The 22515-nt window shown below is 37.1% G+C and overlaps 1 protein-coding gene and 1 long non-coding RNA gene across 25 annotated transcripts in view; one reads left to right on the top strand and one right to left on the bottom strand.

The window, feature by feature from the left end:
* The window catches only part of LOC129057727 (uncharacterized), a 71023-nt gene that overhangs the window by 22057 nt on the left and 26451 nt on the right, over positions 1-22515 (bottom strand). Inside the window, exon 4 of one of the 2 annotated variants that reach the window (XR_008522466.1) lies at positions 533-660. This is a non-coding gene — a long non-coding RNA (uncharacterized LOC129057727). Of the gene's footprint in view, positions 1-532; positions 661-20900; positions 21153-22515 lie in introns of those variants that run through there. The other variant, XR_008522467.2, reaches the window with a different exon arrangement.
* BIRC6 (baculoviral IAP repeat containing 6) overlaps positions 1-22515 on the top strand; it is a 258994-nt gene that overhangs the window by 219460 nt on the left and 17019 nt on the right. For 22 of the 23 annotated variants that reach the window (XM_063713739.1, XM_063713738.1, XM_024242163.2 and 19 more), the window contains 4 exons: positions 15065-15210; positions 16183-16293; positions 18892-19109; positions 20827-20988. In XM_063713739.1, the coding sequence (XP_063569809.1) occupies positions 15065-15210; positions 16183-16293; positions 18892-19109; positions 20827-20988 (637 nt within the window). Of the gene's footprint in view, positions 1-11949; positions 12123-15064; positions 15211-16182; positions 16294-18891; positions 19110-20826; positions 20989-22515 lie in introns of those variants that run through there. The other variant, XR_002913821.2, reaches the window with a different exon arrangement.

Raw genomic sequence — 22515 nt, 5'->3', positions numbered from 1 at the left:
TATTACTGTGAAATCCAAGGGTGAATACAGTACATGTATTTGGTATAGTTCTTTTTTTAAGTAAGAGAAATAGTAGTTTACTACTTATTTTTGTAAACCTAATATATTGCCTTGTTTTTTTTTCTTATTTCTCTTCTATCTTTGTTTTTAACAAGCATACACAAGACATGCAAATTTCTTTTCTTCAAATAAAATTGTATTTAACTCTTTGATCATCTTAGATAAAGAAAATAGATTCATTGTGTATTCTGCAGATCTCTAGGCAATGACTGTGGTTGCATATAATGATTTTCATTGAAATGATGTATATTTTGTATTTGTAATAGAATTTTTACCTTCCTTTTGGGGATGAGAGAAATTAAAGGAAAAGGTCAAGTATAAAGAGGATGTTAACTATTACTGCTGAGAATATCCTATCTATCTTGAAATCTATCCTGAGGCCACTGCCTAAACCCAATTAATTTTGATCTGATAATTCAAAGAATGGAGGAGATTCCATAGGTTTGTGCGCCCCCAAGCCCAAAACCCTTACAAGAGGAGATAAAAAGACATCATTAAGAAGCTGGATCCCAGTGCCAGCACTTTGGGAGGCTTAGGTGGGACAATCACTTGAAGCTGGGAGTTGAAGACCAGCCTTGGCAACATAGGGAGACGCTGTCTCTACAAAAAATAAAAATAAATTAGTCAGTATTGTGGGCTCCACCTGTAGTCCTAGCTGGTCAGGAGGTTGAGGTGGGAGGATCGCTTGAGACTAGGATTTTGAGGTTACAGTGAGCTATGATTATACCACTGCATTCTATCCTGGGCGACAGAGTGAGACCCACTCTGCATGTGTAAAAACAAAAATAAAGAAAAGAAAAAAGATAGAAAGCTGGAAAGGCTGATCGTTTACCTTACATTTATCTAATTTGTAACATATTCATGATTATAAGAAATTCATGATTAACACTGATAGGTGAGATCTGGCCTGGTCACAAAATCATTACTGATGCATTCACTTAACAGATTTTTTTTTTTAATGTCTATGGGCACATAACTAGAAAATTGGTCTTCTTTTTAAGGGGCTGACATATAAATGGGGGAAATAATAACCAGGCAGGTTTTTTTTTTTTTTTTTTGGACAGAGTCTCGCTCTCTCGGCCAGGCTGGAGTGCAGTGGCTTGATCTCGGCTCACTGCAACCTCTGTCTCCTGGGCTCAAGCAATTCTCCTGCCTCAGCCTCCCGAGTAGCCGGGATTACAGGCGTGTGTCACCACGCCCAGCTAATTTTTGTATTTTTAGTAGAGACGGGGTTTCACCATGTTGGCCAGGCTGGTCACAGACTCCTGACCTCAGGTAATCCGCCTGCCTCACCTCCCAAAGTGCTGGGAGTACATACAGGTGTGAGCCACTGCGCCGGGCCAACCTGGCAGTTGTAACAATATAGTATCTGACATATTAGTAGAAGTCAAGACACTACAGGAAAATCAATCCAGGTTTGGAGGCCTAAAGGATACATAGGAATTAACCAAGAATAGAGTACAAATGAAGAGGGGCAAGGGATTGGTGTCCCAGGGGTATGAAAACAATGTTAGCAGTGAAGGAAAGCATCACATACTCAGGGGACCCTGAAAAGTTTGGCATGCCTGAGTATAGTGTAGCTGGAAGGTAGTGGTGGGAGATGAGCCTGGCGTGGAAATCGGGCTAGAAGATAAACAGGAATATATCACAGAGTTACTTACCTTAAAAGTAATGTTGAGCCACTGAAAGGTTTTCAGCAGCTCTCATCAGGTTTGCATTATAGAAAGATGGTCTTCCAGGTCTAGTTGAATGGTTGGAGGGGAAGTTGGAACAAGACCAAACTACCATGGAAGAGATTTTCATCTGTTTCATCTCAGCAGATAGAGCTGTATATGTCTTCTCCCTGTCCTACTGTTTTGGGGGACTGAGATTTTGGTACTCATCAGCACTCTTGCTCTCATATTATGGACTTAATAGATAGGTAGTTTCTAGGTAGAAATATATTCCATGCTCCAGATATTTGTCTTAAAAAGCAATCTGTGTTCATATTGGCAACTGCAGATTTATCTCTAGGGATCTCCTTCAATAGAGTACAAGTGCCATAGCATAAATGTATCTGGGAACATGACTTCCTTTGTTCTCATATACGAATCTGACGTCTACAATGCTAGGCAGAAATTTTCCAACACTAATCCTACTACTTGGTTATTTGATGGACTCAGGCAGAAAGCTATGATCCGTCAGTTGATAGAAGCTAAGTCATTAGGTCAAAAAGCATCTTAACTCTTTTGTATTAAGGTCCTGGAATGACAGGGTGAGACTCCATACATGTTCATGTCTTCCTGTTCCTCTACTGTTTGCTTAAAGCTGTCACCCAGCTAAAGTTGTAGACATGGAACACTTATACAACATTAAATTTTGTGTCCTATCTACCCAAATCTAAAAGAGAACTCATATGATGATGAGATATTATTAATTATATTAAATAAGTCAGTTTTCATGATTGAAAACTGAAGGAAATTTTCTTGGTAGAAATTCTTTGTTAGACTGCAGAACCTTGGCATTTGTGAGGAAGAACTTTTAGATGTTATACCACCTATGCTACTGTTTACTTAAATTTTCCTTTGCCTTTTTTTTTTTCTACTTAGAATTTTTCTTCAGATCAACTTAAAAAAACAACAAGTTTTTTTCAGGCTTTTAAAGAGGAAACTTCAAATTACCCCCATAGCGGATGGACCATTATCATTTTCCATAAATAGGAGATAGTGTAAACATGAGTGAACCATTTACTGTTAATAAAATAGTGTTTACTTATTAATCCTTGAAATATATTAGACCATGTGTGCAAAGCAGTACAATCAGGAATAATCATTCAGATTTTGTTTGTTAAATGAAACATTGGAAAAATAAATGCATGTCCGTCAAAAGGAGGATTGTTTATACTACAGGATATTCATACATGTAAAATTGTGCAACAATGGAAAAGAAAAGTGATCTATATTTTATTTTATTTATTTATTTATTTTGAGATGGGTCTCACTCTGTCACCCAGGATGGAGAGCAGTGGTGCGATCTTGGCTCACTGCAAGCTCCGCCTCCTGGGTTCAAGCAATTCTCCTCAGCCTCGCCAGTAGCTGGGATCAGAGGCGCTTACCACCACACCTGGCTAATTTTTGTATTTTTAGTAGAGAGGGGGTTTCACCATGTTGGCCAAGCTGGTCTTGAACTCCTGACCTCAAGTGATCTGCCCCCCTCCGCCTCCCAAAGTGTTGGGATTACAGGTGTGAGCCACTGCGCCCGGCCTGATCTATAATTTAGATGTAAAAACAGCCAGTTCTTGGATGTATCATTGAATTTCGAAAAGGAAGCTGGGCCGGATATGGTGGCTCTTGTGTATAATCCCAGCACTTTGGGAGGCCAAGGTGGGAGGATGATTGCTAGAGCCCAGGAGTTCAAGACCAGCCTGGGCAACATGGTAAGTAAAGCCCTGATGTATTAGTTGAGTTGCTTTGTACACTGTCCTCCTTTTAGGTGGTGTGCTGTGGAGTAGAGTAGGTAGAATCAATATTGCAGCCATATCACTGAACTTTCTGTTCATCCAAAGGTTTTGGTAAGAATGACTTTTTAGCTGGGCATGGTGGCTCACGCCTCTAATCTCAGCACTTTGAGAGGCCGAGGCGGGTGGGTCACCTGAGGTCAAGAGTTCAAGACCAGCCTGGTCAACATGGCGAAACCCATCTCTGTTAAAAATACAAAACAATTAGCTGGGTGTGGTGGCATGCACCCGTAATCCCAGCTACTCGGGGCAGCTGAGGCAGGAGAATCACTTGAACCCAGGAGGCAGAGGTTGCAGTGAGCCAAGATCCCACCAGTGCACTCTAGCCTGTGGGATAGAGCAAGACTCTGTCTCAAAAACAAACAACCAACCAGAATGACTGCTTAAAGAAGGAACTCGGGATTAACCCTGTGGGATTTTCTTTTATGTCTTGCAGTTCTCTTATTATAGAGTTTTCACTATTATATATAGTAATGTGTCAGGGTACATAATTATGTATAATATCTCTAATATACATACATACATTCTGAAAGGTAGCCTCTGAATTTTTATTTTTGAAATAGTAGACTTTAAGCCATGTTTTAAATTGTCCTCAATTACACCTTAATACTAAGTGATTAATCTCATGTAGTTTGGTGCGTGATAATTACAGTACTCTGATGGGATTGATATTTAGTGTAAACTAGCGCACTGCTCAAGGAATGAGTGTACTTTTAGTTAATTTCATCTTTTCTGACTTACCTGTTAGAGTAACCTATTGACACTGTAAGGTGGCAGCTAGGGGTGTTTCATTGTGATTTAGTCTGTGTTTTGAAAGTTGACAATTCCTTAGGCAGTTGTTGGGTATTCACTGTACAGATTGTTTTAAGAGCTTCATAAAGATGGTGTTTTAATATTTTTTGGTTCAGGGTTCTGTGTTTCTGTAATTTACTATCTTTCCTAATACCCCTTTCAAGAATCGTGATTTGTAATAACTGCATGGCGTTAAGTGTAAAAGTTAACACAGATAAACTGATGAATACTGATGTTGGCTGGTTTACTAATAACCAGAATTTGAATTAAGGCAATTTCTGAGATAACATTCCTTCTGGAGGAACAAAAGATTAGGCCAGTATGTTATGTCAAAATAGAGATTTTACATTCAACTCTTTGCATTTTTTGAACTAAAAGACAAGGTTAGAGTTAAGTATTCTCAGGATTTTCTTCAGAAATTAAAGGTGTTTTTTTAAGGAATATATGTGACATTTGGTACATTAGTTTAATAGCATTTTGAATGTATACTTTACCTACTTTACCCTTACCTATAATGCTAAAACGTAATGTAATTTTTTTCCCCCGAGACAGAGTCTCACTCTGCCGCCCAGGCTGGAGTGCAGTGGCATAATCTCGGCTCACTGCAGCCTCCACCTCCCGGGTTCAAGTGATTCTTCTACCTCAGCCTCCCAAGTTACTGGAACTACAGGCGCCCGCCACCACGCCCGGCTAATTTTTTTGTATTTTTTGTAGAGACGGAGGTTCGCCATGTTGGCCAGGCTGTTCACGAACTCCTGACCTCGGGCGATCTGCCCACCTCGGCCTCCCAAAGTGCTGGCATTACAGGCGCGAGCCACCTTGCCTGGCCTGTAAATTTTACTTAGACCATTCTTCTAATATCATCTATCACTTAAAACCTAAAGAATAGGCTGGGTGCGGTGGCTTACACCTGTAATCCCAGCATGTTGGGAGGTTGAGGTGAGAGGATTACTTGAGCCCAGGAGTTTAAGACAAGCCTGGGTAATATAACGAGACCCCATCTCTCTTCTTTAAAATAATATTTAAATTAAAAAAAAATTTTTGGCTGGGTGCAGTGGCTCTCGCCTTTAATCCCAGCCCTTTGGGAGGCCGAGGCGGACAAATTAACTGAGGTCATTAGTTCGAGACCAGCCGGGCCAACATGGTGAAACCCCATCTCTACTAAAAATACAAAAATTAGCTGCATGTGGTGGCGCATAGTGGTTGTAATCCCAGCTGCTTGGGAGGCTGAGGCAAGAGAATCGCTTCAACCGGGGAGGCGGAGGTTGTAGTGAGCCAAGATAGTGCCATTGCACTCCAGCCTGGGCTACAGAACGATACTCCGTCTCAAAAATAAATAAATAAATAAAGTAAAAAGTGTTTTAAAACCTAAACAATAAAAAGTGGAGCATATCAGGATGCTGGCATTGTATGTTTTTCTTGTTCAATTAAAATTATTTTTAATAATAGTTTGAATGAAAATGGTTGATTAAACCCTAAATATTGGTTCTTTTTAATTTATTTGCCTGGATAATGTTAAGTAGTTCTTTATTTTATTTCAGAGGAATTGTTTAAGAGCCTTATTTCCTCTACTTGCCTACTATCATATTAGGCAGAAGAAAAAAACTTAGTATTCACCCATCAAGGACTTGCACTCTAGGTGATATCCATTCCTTGGGCTAGTGTTTGAAAATTCTTGTTACCATAAACGTTTTATTTTTTTAGATGCCCTTAGGCTGGCAATATTGAACGCTTTGTGATTGAAACCCCTTTCTTTCTGGCAGAAAAAATTGTACCAGATTATCATTAATTCTATCCCCAAAGCCTTAGATTCTGGCTTACTTCTTTAGCTTTATAATTTAGTCATTTTTGTATGTAATATTTTTGGGGTTTAGGCCTATAAAGAGTGGGAGGAAATAGTTTCCTAAGGACCAAGACAGAAAAAGAGACTTGAAAAGTAGCAAAGGATATATATCAGGTGCAAGCAGTGTTGCACACGGGCCAAAGACAACCGGTGAAAAGATGTTTATTGATGCACAGACTCCAAGCCTCATTCCATACCAATTGTGAGGACTCAAAATATGGTGAAAATCAATTTTAGAAATGTTCTGATTGCTGACTTAGGCAGATACAAAACAAAATTATTTCATGCATTCCTTTTGTTCTACCAATTAAATTTTGATTAGTACAATATTTGGTTCTTTTTTTTTTTTTTGTGAGACAAAGTCTCACTCTGTCACCCAGTCTAGAGTGCCGTGGCGTGATCTTGGCTCACTACAACCTCCGCCTCCCAGGTTCAAGTGATTCTTCTGCCTCAGACTCCTGAGTAGCTGGGACTATAGGCTCGTGCCACCACACCTGGCTAATTTTTGTATATTTAGTAGAGACAGGATTTTGCCATGTTGGCCAGGCTATTCTCGAACTCCTGACCTCAGGTGATCCACCCACCTCGGCCTCCCAGAGTGCTGGGATTACAGGTGTGAGCCACCGTGCCTGGCTGATTAGTACAGTATTTCTTTTCCAGCCTCTGTGCTTTCATTTTTTTCTCTTCTTGTTTCTTGAAAATAAGCCAATCTGCCCTAAATCAAGCATACGTTGTGATAAATACATAGTTGCGTATAGTTATATAAGAATATAAGGAGTTAATAATACAGCCCGAACTTTTATGTAGGATTTATAGTTTCTGAATTGCTTAGGTATATATTGATTTTTCTGCTCTATGTAGTAGGCAAGAAAGTATGTACTATTCTTATTTGACAGAAAATGAATCTGTTGCTTAGAATGTTACATTACAAACTTAGTAATAGGTAATAAAGCTAAGATTTAGCTTCTAAGTCTCCTGTTACTGTTGATGTTCATCATGGAAAACAGTATTGATGAAGAAAGATAGTTTGATTGACCCATAGTCTAGCTACTTCTATTTTTATATACCACTACTACCCACTACCCAAATAGTTCATTGATCATTAGGATTCACGCTTGTATAATGGTTAAACTTAAGCCTTAATTGGTTGTTGGAAAACACTGATTAAATGCCCAAATACAACTTACTGTGTTACTTAAGTGATTTAAAAAAAAAAAAGACTTTAAAAAAATTATAAGTTGACTTAGTGTTTCTGCCTCAGAAGCATAACATAGTAGTATAAAATGATCACTTTATTCTTTATCAAATTGCATTGTATGAGCTTTATGTTTCACGACAGTTTTCACTGTATTATCTCAGACAAAATCTCAAGCAGTCCTTTTTTTTTTTTTTGAGACAGGGTTAAACTCTGTCACCCAGGCTATGTGGCACTATCTCGGCTCACTGCAACCTCCACCTCCCAGAGCGATCCTCCCACCTTGACCCAAGTAGCTGGGACTACAGATGTACGCCACCACTCCCGGCGAATTTTTGTGTTTATAGTAGAGATGGGGTTTCCCCTTGCTGCCCAGGCTGGTCTCGAACTCCTGAGCTCAAGCAATCCACCCGCCTCAGCCTCCTGAAGTCCTGGGATTACAAGTGTGAGCCACTACACCCGGCCAAAATTTCAACCAGTCTTAATTACTGAATTTGAAGTCTGTTGCTAAGTAAAATTTACTTCGTATCAAGTCTTTCTGGGCACATTACAATTAGTAACTTGTTCGTATTATCTATAGATTTTAGAGTTCGGGTAGTTCAAATTCCACCTTTTTATAAATGAGAAAAACAAAGTTCATACAGACTGTTATTTGTTCTCAGTTCTCTGATGGTTAGTGACATAGCTATGATAAGAACTCATACCTCCTAATGTCTCAAAAACATTTATCTGCTAAATTAAACTTAACTCCCAGATATAATTAGGTTTGTGCGTAAATGATTAATTAAAAATCAGAACATGGAGCTTCTGAGCTGGTTCTAATATTTAGGATATTTAAAAATTATTTTTAAGGGGCTGGGCATTGTGGCTTACGCCTGTAATCCCAGCACTTTGGGAGGCCATGGCATGCGGATCATGAGGTCAAGAGATCAAGACCAGCCTAGCCAACATGGTGAAACATTGTCTCTACTAAAAATACAAAAATTAGCTGGGAATGATGGTGCGCGCCTGTTGTCCCAGCTACTCGGGAGGCTGAGGCAGGAGAATCGTTTGAACCCGGGAGGTGGAGGTTACAGTGAGCCGAGATTTCGCCACTGCATTCCAATCTGGGTGACAGAACGAGACTCTGTCTCAAAAAAAAAATTATTTTTAAATGATGGCAATGAAATAAAATATTTTTAGTTGAAAAAAATCTGCTTTTGGGCTAAGTGTGGCGGTTCATGCCTGTAATTCCAGTGCTTTGGCAGGCCAAGGCAGGTGGATCACTTGAGACCAGCCTGGGCAACAAGGCAAAACCCTGTCTCTACTAATAATACAAAAATTAGCCGGGCGTGGTGGTGTGCACCTGTAATCCCAGCTACTCAGGAGGCTGAGGCATGAGAATCGCTTGAACCTGGGAGGTGAAGGTTGCAGTGAGCCGAGATCGTGCCACTGCACTCCATCCTGGGCGACAGGGCGAGACTCTATCTCAGAAAAATAAAAAGAGAAGAAAATAACCTGTTTTTGATAATTTAAAAAATATATAGAATAATGTGGATTTTACAGAATTTTCCTACTGTTTTCCTTTTACTCATGTGTTTTCACTCCCCTGAAGAATTTGTAATATCCTATGATAGGAGATTAAAGGGCAGCATATTTCACTAAGTATCCATAGTATTCTAGTCATGTCTAATTACTAGATTACCAAAGTAAACTGAGTCTCATTGTGTTTGGTTATCTCTCTAGTATGAGCAGGTAGCAACTTTATAATCACTTATATGAAGAGTAAGTCAGCTTTATCCGTCTGATGTTTTTCTTGCAGTATTAACTGAATAAGAATTAATAAGGCTGGGTGCGGTGGCTCACACCTGTAATCCCAGCACTTTGGGAGGCAGGTGGATCACATGAGGTCAGGAGTTCAAGACCAGCCTGGCCAACATGGTGAAACCCCATCTCTACTAAAGATACAAAAATCTAGCCAGGCGTAGTGGTGTAGGTGCCTGTAATCCCAGCTACTCAGGAGGCTTGAGGCAGGAGAATTGCTGGAACCTGGGAGGTGGAGGTTGCAGTGGGCCAGGATCTGCCATTGCACTCCAGCCTGGACAACAAGAGTGAAACTCCGTCTCAATAAATAAATAAATAAATAAGATTTTTCTGAAATTTTCTTAAATATTGATGGATGTACTTTTCTACTGTCTTTTCAAGATGATTTGGTATCCACTTTGGTAGATTAGGGCAATGTGTTGGTGATAAAATGGCATTGCCAAAAGAAGCCCCCTGCTCCCACACACAAACACAGTATTATTTTCCATTTCCTGCATTTTATTGTGGTTTAATGTACCCTATATTTCTAATATCTTTAGCTCCTTTGTCAAGAAGAGATGATTAAAGGATGTATGCAGCAGTACTTGATATTTAAAGAGTAAGCAAAAACACTCCCCATTTATGAGTATTGTTCAACATTTTATTTTAGACTGTTAGAAAAGACAGAACTTGAAAGTACCTCTCAGTTACCTCCACTAATAAAGGGATTTCTGGCGTGGATAACATAATACTTTAAATCTGTATATACATATTGTTTTTACTTGAATTTAAATATTATTATCTATTGTGAAAAATTCATTCTGTTACCCACAAAATAGTCACTCTGTGAAGATGGTACCCTTTAGCATTTACAAGTTAGTTCTGGTGAAATTCGTCTCCTGCTGGTCATTCCAGCTGGTATTATCTTAAGATGAAATTAAAATATAACCATAGTAGTTTTACTTTTGAATACATATGATACTTCATAGCTTCCTTCAAGCAGGAACAAAGACTTTTTTTAATATCTGATCTTCTGTGCAGACTTTTTCTGCTGTTCTCCAATAAGCAAAAATCATATTTAGTATAGTTGGTACTTGATGGTTTCACCAAAAATTTGAGAGATAAACTTATTGTGAATAAAAAAATCTTATTTGCTGTCAGGGCATGACACAAATGACTCTGTGTTCAGTGTAAAGTGTTCTGGATATTTAACTTCTCTTTGAACAGCATTGAAGCAAGCATCTTTTATTGCTGTTTTTCCTAGCTATCTCAAAGTTTCTTCCTAATGGAAAGTTGTTCATCATACTTTTAAATAACTGAACTCACTTGTAGAAGTACCCCACTTCCTTTTTATATACCTAAGCAATGGGAGATCACTTGATTTATGTCTTTCAAGGCATATTTTCTACCAGACTCTCTTATTTTAACCCCCATAAGCTGGATCTTCTAGCCCTTTAGTTAAAAAAAATTTCAGTTCCAGCCCTCCTACTTTGATTTCTGTTGAAAAACACTCTTTTACCTCTGCTTCTCATACCTAAAAATGAAAAAGTCCTGATTTCTTAGCCAGGCAGCATTTGTTATACCCATATATTTCTTTAAACGTTTCTGTTTTTGATGGTGGTAAACAAGTTCAGTTGTTCATCAGTCTTTTTTCACACAGATAGGCAAATATTTATTTTAATATCTCTTCTTTGACTGGCTCAGTTGGGTTGTCCCTTGGTAAACGGCTGAAGCATATTATTTGTGGCAACTCTATTTAACGGTAGCATGCAGTACCTTCTGTATGTCTGGTGATGTTTAATTTGGCCTAAAAATAGTATATTTGTGTCTAGTATAGAAATCAAAGTTTTATTTTTAAAGGCTTCTTATAACTATTTTAAGTATTCCCTTCTTTAATGCTCACTTATGCTACCAAAATATTTTTCTTTCAACATTCATTTAAATCATTCAAAATTAAACTGGTACTTCCACTTAGAGATTAAGTAAAAACAAAAGGGGATCATAGAGTTAAAAACTAAGCTTTAAATTAATCACTGAAAACATTTATTGTACAGAGATCTTTGCCCGTTTACTGGTGCATTTCAAGAATTATTTTTGTGCATCCTGGAGACACTAGAAGCAGTTTCCCACAGTAATATTTTTATTTACTCTTTGAGTTTACCTCTAATCTAAACTATAATTACTGTCAAAGAGCTTTAGAACTGAGGAGCACAATGTGATCAGTGCTTTTTGGTAAATGTAGAAGTTTCATTCTCTTATAGTTTTAGAATCTGCTTCTGCAGTGCTAATTCTTAATAGTTCTGAATCTACATTTCAGCATGTAGTCTCCAGATAACTTCTTCAAATGGCTCTCCTTTTTAAAATGTTTATTGCAACTTTGCAGTACATTTAGCTTAGATTTAGGAGTGCAAAGGGTTAAAGGGGTCTTGTTTTATCAAGGAAATAGCTGTATTAAGCTGTTTTCAGTTTATGCATTATAAAATACCATAATTCTGACATGGTGTATTTAGTCTTACTAATATTCAACTTTATTTGGGCAGTAGATACTGGTAGAGGCAGTTCAATATAATTGAATGTTGAGGTATGGGTTTGCTTTTTTGTTTTGTTTTCAGGAGAAAGATTTGCCCATTTTGCTCACATCCTACTTCAGATACGTGTCACAGAGCCAAAATTTGCTTAACTAATTAGCTATGTAGTTGGAATTCACAGCATAGTGGAAAATGTTTGCAGATAATTCTGTGCAATAGTAGAAACTTCAGTTGCTTCCTCGTATTTCTTCAGGGCAGTGATCACAACCAGATTCAACGTATGCACAAAGCAGCGGATACCATGGTAGCGGCCGTCGCTGATTGCTTTTACCATGTTGGATCCATTGTCAGTCTCAAAGACCTACTTCCAGCTAGGTGCCTTGAACTCAAATAGCTTTTCACACAGACTTCAGGATGTGAGCTAAGGTATGGCCTTTTTTCATGAGCTGGGCCTACATATGGGTTGACAGTAACCTGCAACTTTTATAGAAAAGAGACTACTGGCTATAGTTTAATGTCAGATAATGACTAGTTAGAATCATTGATAGGCAGGTAGTGTGTGTTCTTCATATATTCAAAGTATTCTCACCATTTAGAGATTTTCTTTTTTTCGGTGTGTTTTTGTCAGACTATTCAAGTAAAAATTTCTCATTAGAACCTGGTGCAAAGGTCTAATATATATCTGCTTTATGATTCAACCATTGTCTTCAATATTAAATATATATCATTTCTTTCACACATTTGGTGTAAAGAATTTTTTTAAACTTCTGAGGATTCTTGCACAATTATTTTTCTTTTACTTTTTCTTAATTACGGTAAAAAAATAAAATTTATCATCCTAACCTTGTGCACTATTTTAATAATCTCCTACTAATCTTCTTTTTAAAAGTGGATTTAGGAAATTGGCATGAATAGAGCTTGAGATTTAGAATCAGTAGTTCCAAGGGTAATCTACACACTGGGGTGGTAAATACAATAAAGACCTAAACTGGATTAATGCAGTTCACGCTCCATGCTAGAGATTCTTGTTTCATCAAAGAGAAGATAACCTTTCTGGAAAAAGCTTCACTTTCATATCTTCCTTCTCTGCAAGATATGTTTCTTTAAGTGAAATCTGTATTGAGAGTACAGTGGGTTAACTCATTGATTATAGGCTTAGGAAACTATATTTTATTATGGCTGTAATCATAACTGCTTTCTGAAACAACTTACTGTTGTTTTCTTATTCAGTGGCCCTGTTACTTAATAATTTGTCAAGACCTGGTAATAGAGAATCATTTACAACCGGGGAGGAAGAGTCCTTGTAAATTCAAAGTGGGTACTGTCAAGCAGCTTATGCACGTCTCTTCATTCTCAGTGTTTGACACTGATTGTTAATAGCTATTGACAAATGCAGAAGTTGGTAATCTGTTTGAGTTACTCTACCAGAATCATATCTTTATTAAGAAGTGACTCACTGTTAAACTACAGTCTCACCTTAATTTCATAGCTGTAAAAGACACAGTATAGTAGTTGACTCTAGCAGTAAAATTCTCTGATATTTCAGTCTTCAGACATACACTATACTCTCCTTATATATGCAAAAACATATATTCAGATACACGTACACAGACGACAGTTGATGACTGAAATGGTGTACAGTATAACATCTGCCAAGTCATTTCCTGAGTGGTAAAGGAAAGTGGTCATGTGTTGTCTGACTTCTTATAACTCAGGGAAGATAAGAAGAGAGCACAGGAAAAAAGGCAGCCATTCAGTGACATATTATACCTCTTCAGTTAAGTCAGGTGACATAAGTTTTTACCTTCTAGTTAAAGATAACTGTAGAAACTAGTTTTTGTTTACACATTGTAGGAACTAAATTCAAAACACATGCATGATACTGTTTTCATTTATTCTTCCTACCCACTTGAGTGGCTTCTTAGTTTACTGTTCATCTACCTTGAGTTAAGGATTGAATAGCTTCTGAGCAGATTTTCGTTTTTGTGACAAGGAAAGGTTCATTTGTATGTGGATGACATAGTATTATTTATTAAGGATTCTTCTTCTTTTTTTTTTTTTTTTTTTTTTGAGATGGAGTTTCACTCTTGTTGCCCAGGCTGGAGTGCAATGGCGTGATCTCGGCTCACTGCAACCTCCGCCTCCCGGGTTCAAGTGATTCTCCTGCCTCAGCCTCCCCAGTAGCTGGGATTATAGGCATGTGCCACCATGCCCAGCTAATTTTGCATTTTTAGTAGAGATGGGGTTTCTCCATGTTGTTCAGGGTGGTCTCAAACTCCCAACCTCAGGTGTTCCGCCCGCCTCGGCCTCCCAAAGTGCTGGGATTACAGGCATGAGCCACCACGCCTAGCCTATTTGTTAAGGATTCTTCTACTATCTGTTACTCTTTTTATAGTTCTCTAAGGCTCCATGACCACTTTGTGAGATAGTATTTTAATGTAATGACCAAGTCCCTTTTTAGGTAGGTATACAACTAAAAAAATAAGTGATGTATAGTTTAGATCATACCTTAGCATAAATATTTTAAACACTTTTATTTATATACAATTTTAGTTTGTTTCAAATGATCTATTTAAAGAATTATAAAGATGTAGATTTTTGAAATTCTAAGCAGTAGTGTAAAGATGTTTTATGATGTCAATAATGTGCTGAGAGTTGGAATAGAGAAAAGGAAATAATGTTTAGTTATGTTTTCAGTGACTCTTGTATTAAACTACTAGTACATTTATCTAGAAAATTTAAATAAAAATTTAATGTCCTATATACTTAAACCTTGCTGTAATATATTGTGATAACAATGTGAAATGAAATTGGGTACATTTTAGATCGTGATAGGAAATAACAGAATAATATCTTTAAAATGAATATGCCCTAAAACCTAGTGTTTCATTAAACGATCCAGTGTATAGAAACACACTGTATTAAGACACCGGTAATGAATCTACATTTTACTCTAAAATATGGTTTTTTTTTCTTGGAAATTTAATTCGGAGTGAAATACAAATAGTATTAAAATTTAAAAACTGCTTGTGGTCCTTTAATTCTCAAATATTTTAGGTGTAGAAGTGATTGCTCTCTCTGAATATTTATAATTATGTGTGTTTTTAAAAGTGTGTCTCTGAGGACATTAGGTATCTGGGTCTTTTACAGTATGACATTTGTATAATGTCTGTCTCTTCTCTGATTTTATATTAGAAGGGAAAACCTACCCATAACTTTACTAGCCAGTGGCTTCAAAAGCAAGTTAATATAGATCATGTGTGTGACAAATGAAATGCACACACTCATTTGTATATTGATTTATGGAGGTGTTTTAGTCCTAAAATCTTAATTTTCCTTGCTTTTCTTTCCATATTAAAAAAATTCAGATCTAAAAGGGAAAATGTTAAAACAGGAGTAAAACCAGATGCGTCTGATCAAGAACCAGAAGGACTTACTCTTTTGGTACCAGACATCCAAAAGACTGCTGAGATAGTTTATGCAGCCACCACCAGTTTGCGGCAAGCAAATCAAGGTACAAAACTTTTCCTATTACACCACTTTTCGTTTGATTTAAAGATGTTTCATTTACTTACTGAAACCTGCCTTTGTCTTTTTGCTTTATGTTAATGATTTTAAAGCAAGTTCATTTACCTAAAAATTTTGTTCTCTGTTAGATTTTGTTCTTTGTCTGATTTCAATCATGTATAGTCTAATTTTAAAACATTTCTACTATATATGATTGCTAAATTTAGTAGGCTGAGAACATACATCATAAATATTTCTTCCCACTGAAATTCATGAAATTGAAAAATGCCTTTGTATTAGATAGAAAATAGTACATTAAGACTATGGGTGAGAATTTATTTTAAATTGATATTTTTGGCTGGCACAGTGACTCACGCCTTTAACCCCAGCACTTTGGGAGGACTAAGTGGGTAGATCACTTGAGCTCAGGAGTTCAAGGTTAGCTTGGGCAACATGGTGAAACCCCATCTCTACGAAATACAGGAAACATTAGGTGGGCATAATGGCGTGTGCCTGTGGTCCCGGCTACCTGGAAGGCTGAAGTGGGAGAATTACCTGAGCCTGGGAAGTTGAGGTTGCAGTTAGCTGTGATTGCACCACTGTACTCCAAGCCTGGGAGACAGAGTAATACTCTGTTTCCAGATAGATAGATAGATAGATAGATGGATGGATGGATGGATATTTTTCTATGTTAGCTGAAGAAAGTGATCTGAATTATCTATTGTTTCACTTCTGCTTTTCATAAAGATGATTATGTTTTTGCTTTATTGTTATGTTTATGTTATTGTTATGTTTATGTTGTTATTGTTATGTTTATGAAATAGAAATTTTTTATTCTCAGAGCGGTTGTAATAAGATAATTGTGAAGAAGTTGACAATTTTTTGGAATTCACAATTTAAACTCTAGAGGTGAATTGTTTTTAGTTTTATTTTTTAAAATGTATACTTATGTTATTTATCTTGAAATATTAAATAACAGAAAAAAAACTGGGTGAATACTCCAAGAAGGCGGCTATGAAACCCAAACCTTTGTCAGTATTAAAGTCACTTGAAGAAAAATATGTGGCTGTTATGAAGAAATTACAGTTTGGTAAGATGAAATTTTTGATTTGCTTAAGATCTCACTTTCCATTTTTTAACAGTGCTATTGAAATGTGTTTTAGCAAATTAAAGATTTTTAAAATTGCTTGTAACATGAATTTTACTTCATACATATCAACATTTTTTATCATCTTTGCCTCTTGAATTTATGTCTGTATTTTTAGTTATAAACTGTGACTTCAATAGAAGGCCTGTAAGAGCCTAGAAAAAATAAAATCCAAGCCAAGTGTCTACAAAACAGGCAGAAAATGTTTTTCCTTATTTACCTCTTCATTTCTGTACATCCTGGCCTGAAGGAAGCCAAGACCCAGAACTTTGAACTAAGTCTGTTACTCTTGCCATTTTAGATTTCCTTGCAATTCACCTTTAGAAAATGTAGTTACACATAGTTCAGTTCTAGCTTTTCCCATTCCAAAACTCTTGACAAGTAAGAACTGGCAAAAAGATTATATCAGTACCCTTTATATGGTACTGATTTATGAGAAAACACATACCAAATTTTGATGACTATTATTAATTATTATTGTCTATGCTGCTTTTTCATCCTTGAGAAACAACCTAAAAATCTTGGACTATTTTTTTAAATGCTAAAGTAGGATTCAGAAAACAGATTTGTGTCATATTGTCTTTGAAACCTCATTATAAATCGTTTAGCTTTTGCTCTACTTACTTTCAGGTTTGTCATAAAGAGCACGAGATAATATATATGAAAGCGATTTATACTTTTGTTAAGAGTTTTGGTCAATGTCTAATGATATTACAGCCTTTTGCCTGACTCAGCTTGGCAATCTAGTCTGTTAACTTCACTCTAAGTAATAATATTAACTTGGTTGTTAAATAATAAATATTTTATTGAATTTATTATTTTATTGAAAATTCCTTTGTGTATTAAAGTACTGAAACCAAATACTTGATTTCATTTATATGAATTTAATTAACAATTACCAAGGTTTTTTATGGCTTGTTATTTTATCAAATAGTTCTATATTATATATTGTCACATAAATTACCCCTATAACTTATTTGCTTTAAAAAACTGACCTGGCCGGACATGGTGGCTCACACCTATAATCCAGCACTTTAGGAGGCCGAGGTGGGCGGTCACGAGGTCTGGAGTTTGAGACCAGCATGGCCAACATGGTGTAACTCCATCTCTATTAAAAATACAAAAATTAGCTGGGCGTGGTGGCAGGCGCCTGTAATCCCAGCTACTCAGGAAGCTGAGGCAGGATAATCATTTGAACCTGGAAGGTGGAGGTTGCAGTGAGCCGAGACACTCCAATCTGGGCGATAGAGCAAGTCTCCATCTCAAAAAAAAAAAAAAAACACACACAAAAAACCTGACCTTTATTATCTCACTCTTTACATGGGTCAGGAATTCAGAAAAAGCCATAGTGCCTGTTAGTGCCTGTTATGACCTTGTCTTAGAAAGTGTACACCATCACTCACTAAGTCCAGCCAACACTCAAGGGGAGGGGAAGACTGTCAGAAAAGTTTCCAGACATATGTTTGTGTATGTGTGTTTCTGTTGGACATAAATATTTTATTGGGCTTTAGATTTCATTCCGCTTCCTGGATCATCAAAAATATGTCAGCTAATGGCTTTTAAAAATATATGGCAGTGTTCTTGTACTTGAAGGCGTTTAGTCACATTTCATATCTACAAATTCTTTAACTAGTTCTTTCAATCCAGAAAGTTTCATTTCATGTATATGAATGTGTTTATGGATCCTTATGTGTGAGAGATTCTGGTTTAAAGTTACTACCTGTCAGAAATTTAGAATCATATGTCCAGACCCCTTCATTAATGTTAGCTAGCTAGAAGAGTTCTCTCATACTACATAAAATCATAAACTCTCCAAGTATGTGACTTTAAACATAATCAAGTTTGCTCCCCATTGGCTTTCAAAATAAGCCTGAAAACATACAAGTTTTCAGTTGATGCTTTTATAAGAAACTGCATTTTTAACCATATGTATCAAACATTTTCTAATATCATTCTTTTACAACTTGATACTTACTAACTGCCTGAAATTCCGTAATATGATTGGCTGCCATTTGTTTAACCAGTAAGTGGAACTTTAGATTGTTTCCAGTATTTAAATATCATATGCAGCATCTCAATGGCTTTCATTGCCTGTAAATATTTGTGCATATCCAGGATTAATTCTATAGGACAAATTAACAGAAGAGAAATTGTTGATTAAAACAGGCTGTGCGTGTTTTATCAGGTAGCCATTGTCTTTGATTGAATCATTTAATAAAATCTTTTGAGTTAATAGACCCTGTCCTCTATATGATATAAAATTTTCCCACTGGGCATAGTAATGGGCCCATTTCTTGCATCTGTTAGATTGTTTTTTATAAACGTTAAAGAAAATGTATCCCTATAGCATGTGAAAGACAAGAGTCCATCCCTCTAGCAGTGCTAATATATAGGTGTTATGTAAACATTTACACTTTTGCTATTCTTCCATGGTTGGAAGTTCTCTCCAGTTGAGTGGGAGAAGGACTATGATTGTTTGTGATTTTTGTCATTATAACAATTTTTTCCAGTTCTGGGTTTTATTTTTTCTTCTCCTTTTAGATACATTTGAAATGGTTTCTGAAGATGAAGATGGGAAATTGGGATTTAAAGTAAATTACCACTACATGTCTCAGGTGAAAAATGCTAATGATGCGAACAGTGCTGCCAGAGCTCGCCGCCTTGCCCAGGAAGCTGTGACACTTTCAACCTCACTGCCTCTGTCTTCATCCTCTAGTGTGTTTGTACGCTGTGATGAGGAACGACTTGACATCATGAAGGTAAAAAATAATGATAATAAAGCACTCTCCCTTATCTCCTTGGCTCATCTAATTACTCAAATATTTATACAAAACTAGAAATATTATACAAATAAATTATACAAAACACTAGAAATTTTGGTGACCATTTTTAGACGGCAGTGAAAGGAGCCTCTCCCACCCCCACTTCCTTTTTTTTTTTTTTTTGGTGACAGGGTCTCACTCTTGCCCAAGCTGGAGTACAGTGATGTGATCACAGCTCACTGCAGCCTCCAGAAAGAGCCTTTTCTAATGTTAGTTCAGAGTGTGTGGATCACACTGCTGTTGCAAAAAAAATTTTAGAAAATATCAAAAGAGCCATCGTCCTTGAGCAAAGATTGTGTGAAGCTGGTCACAATATCAAAGGATTTAATGCTGATCAGTTAAAAAATGTTACAGGATTTCCATTTTGTCGTCTAAGATACTTCTCTCATGTTTTTTAGTGTCACTCTTCAAAACTTACTCATTTTTTGTTTTTTCTAGGAAATTTATGTTTTTTAAAATTCCTAAGATCTGTGAATTATAGGTAATACAATAATATATAATCTCTACTTTTATGTTTAACACGTGATAATCCAGCCTTAAATTCTAAGAGTCTGCTGCATCAAGAAAATGTTAAACATTTAACCTGAAAAAGAAAACTTTCTTTATATTTATGATTTAATTCATGGCTTAAACATTCTGTCTTCCATAGATACACAGATAAAACTATTGGCCCATTGACTTGTGGAAAGTTTTATTTGTTTGCTTGATCCTTTTGATTTTTTGGATAGGCTCATGCCTGTAATCCCAGCACTTTGGGAGGCCGAGGTAGGCAGATCACTTGAGGTCAAGAGTTCCAGACCAGCCTGGCCAACATGGTGAAACCCCATCTCTACTAAAAATAAAAAAATTAGCTGGCTGTGGTGGCAGGCACCTATAATCCCAGTACTTGGCAGGCTGTGTCTGGGGAATTGCTTGAACCTGGGAGGTGGAGGTTACAGTGAGCTGAGATCTCACCACTGCACTCCAGCCTGGGCAGCGGAGTGAAACTCCATCTCATACAGGCATTTTGGGAGGCCAAGGTGGGCAGATCAGTTGAGGTCAGGAGTTCAAGAACAGCCTGGCTGATATGGTGAAACCTCATCTCTACTAAAAATACAAAAATTAGCTGGGCGTGGTGGTGCATGCCTGTAATCCCAGCTACTCGGGAGGCTGAGGCAGGAGAAATGCTTGAACCCAGGAGGTGGAGGTTGCAGTGAGCCGAGATCACACCACTGGACTCCAGCCTGGGCCACAGAGTGAGACTGTCTAAAAAAAAAAGCTGGTCTTATTTTGGCCAGGCACAGTGGCTCAAACCTGTAATCCCAGCGCTTAGGGAGGCCTACGCAAGCGGATCACTTGAGGCTAGGAGTTTGAGACCTGCCTGGACAACATGGGGAAACCTGGTCTCTACTAAAAATACAAAAATTAACCAGGCATGTTCACAGGCGCCTGTGATCCCAGCTATTCAGGAGGCTGAGACAGGAGTATTGCTTGAACTCAGGAGGCGGAGGTTGCAGTGAGCCGAGATCGCGCCACTGCACTTCAGCCTGGGCGACAGGGTGGGACTCCATCTCCAAAAACGAAGGTTGTTCTTATTTCATGTTGGATTGTATTTTTCTAAATATCAGTGTTTAGGAATATTAACATAGACTTTTGTATGTTTGTATATATCCAGGTTCTAATAACTGGTCCAGCGGACACCCCTTATGCAAATGGCTGCTTTGAGTTTGATGTGTATTTTCCTCAAGATTATCCCAGTTCACCCCCTCTTGTGAATCTAGAGACAACTGGTGGTCATAGCGTGCGATTCAATCCAAACCTTTATAATGATGGCAAGGTAATTTAATTGCAATTTTTTGTTTCAGATGCCAATGATTGTATACAAAGTTTCTTTGTAATTTGAAGAAAAATTTTGTTTTAGTTGTCTGCTAAGAGGGCATGGGTTTCTTTGTACTTCTCTTCCCTACATCCAGATTAGCTTAAGGAACAGAAGAGAAGGAACTGAAAAGAGCAGAAACAGTTAAGTGTTAATTAAGAAGCACTTACAGTCTTAAGAAGTTACTCAGGGACTTAACGTAAAGTTCTATGATACATGCTAATATGAACTTATTTTAAGGTGTACCTTATATTTAAGTGTTTTTACATTTTCTTGTATTAAAAGTAGGAAGATGCATTCCCATTTACAAAAAAGCTGACCAAAAGACATAATAAAAATCATCTCATATGACCATAAACCTTTTAAAATTAGATTTAAAAGAGTAATCTATTTTTCAGAGGTATTTTGGATACTTTGATAGAATTTCAATGGTAAATTCTGTGCTGAGTATTCAATGTTTTAAAATCTAGAAGAGAAGAATTTCAAAAGGTACAGCCTGCCTCAGATATGTGGTTGCAAATTATCATTAGCTCAAATCATAAAACTAGAATTAGTGTTTTGGATTTGTTGCAAAAGATTTGACCAGAGGCAGAACTTTCTTTGGAAGAACAAAGAACAGGTTTTCTATAACTGAGTAGGGATGAGGAAATAGTAACGTTGACTTTACTTGAGACACTGGAACTTGAATAGAGTGTAAGTGTAAAATATTAAGATGTATTTAAGAAAATAATTCTCAAGGCTTCATTGCATAGAGAAGAGGGTAAGGGCTTGGGAATCTTAAATTAATGGTCTTTTACCATCATACTTACCTATGTGTTCCATGATACATACAATTGTGGACTTATTTTTAAAGTTTACACACTGTTAGCATTTAACCTTAGGTCCTATATCTAGAGATAGGTATGAGGCTACATATCTGCCATTGTTAGTCCCAAGAATGCTCTAAAGCAGGGCTATCCAATGTTTTGGCTTCCCTGGGCCACTTTGGAAGAAGAATAATTGTCTTGGGCCACACGAAAATTCGCTAACACAAACAATATAGCTAATGAGCTTTAAAAAAAAATAGCAAAAAAATCTCATAATATTTTTTAAAACTTTATGATTTTGTTTTCGGCTGCATTCAAAGCCATCCTGGGCTGCATGTGGCCTGCCGGTTGCACAAGCTTGCACTAAAGGTCAAATGGTATATGTATGACAGCACTTTGAATAATACACAAGACTTTACAGATACAACTCTTTTTAAATTATTAATCAACTACCTGTTGAATGAATTAACGTATTTTGCGTTCTTGCTTTCACAGAGCATTGAAAGAGTAGTAAGGAGACAGACCTTTCTGCATTTACAAGAACCACCTACGCCAGGCGTGGTGGCTCACGCCTATAATCCCAGCGCTTTGGGAGGCTGAGGCAGGTGGATCACCTGAGGTCGGGAGTTTTAGACCAGCCTGACCAACATGGAGAAACCCCGTCTCTACTAAAAATACAAAA

The sequence above is a fragment of the Pongo abelii genome, chromosome 12 (assembly GCF_028885655.2).
Source record: "Pongo abelii isolate AG06213 chromosome 12, NHGRI_mPonAbe1-v2.0_pri, whole genome shotgun sequence".
Taxonomy (NCBI): Eukaryota; Metazoa; Chordata; class Mammalia; order Primates; family Hominidae; genus Pongo; species Pongo abelii.
Note: the sequence above shows the minus strand (reverse complement) of the source record. Positions and strands in the feature narration are given on the sequence as shown.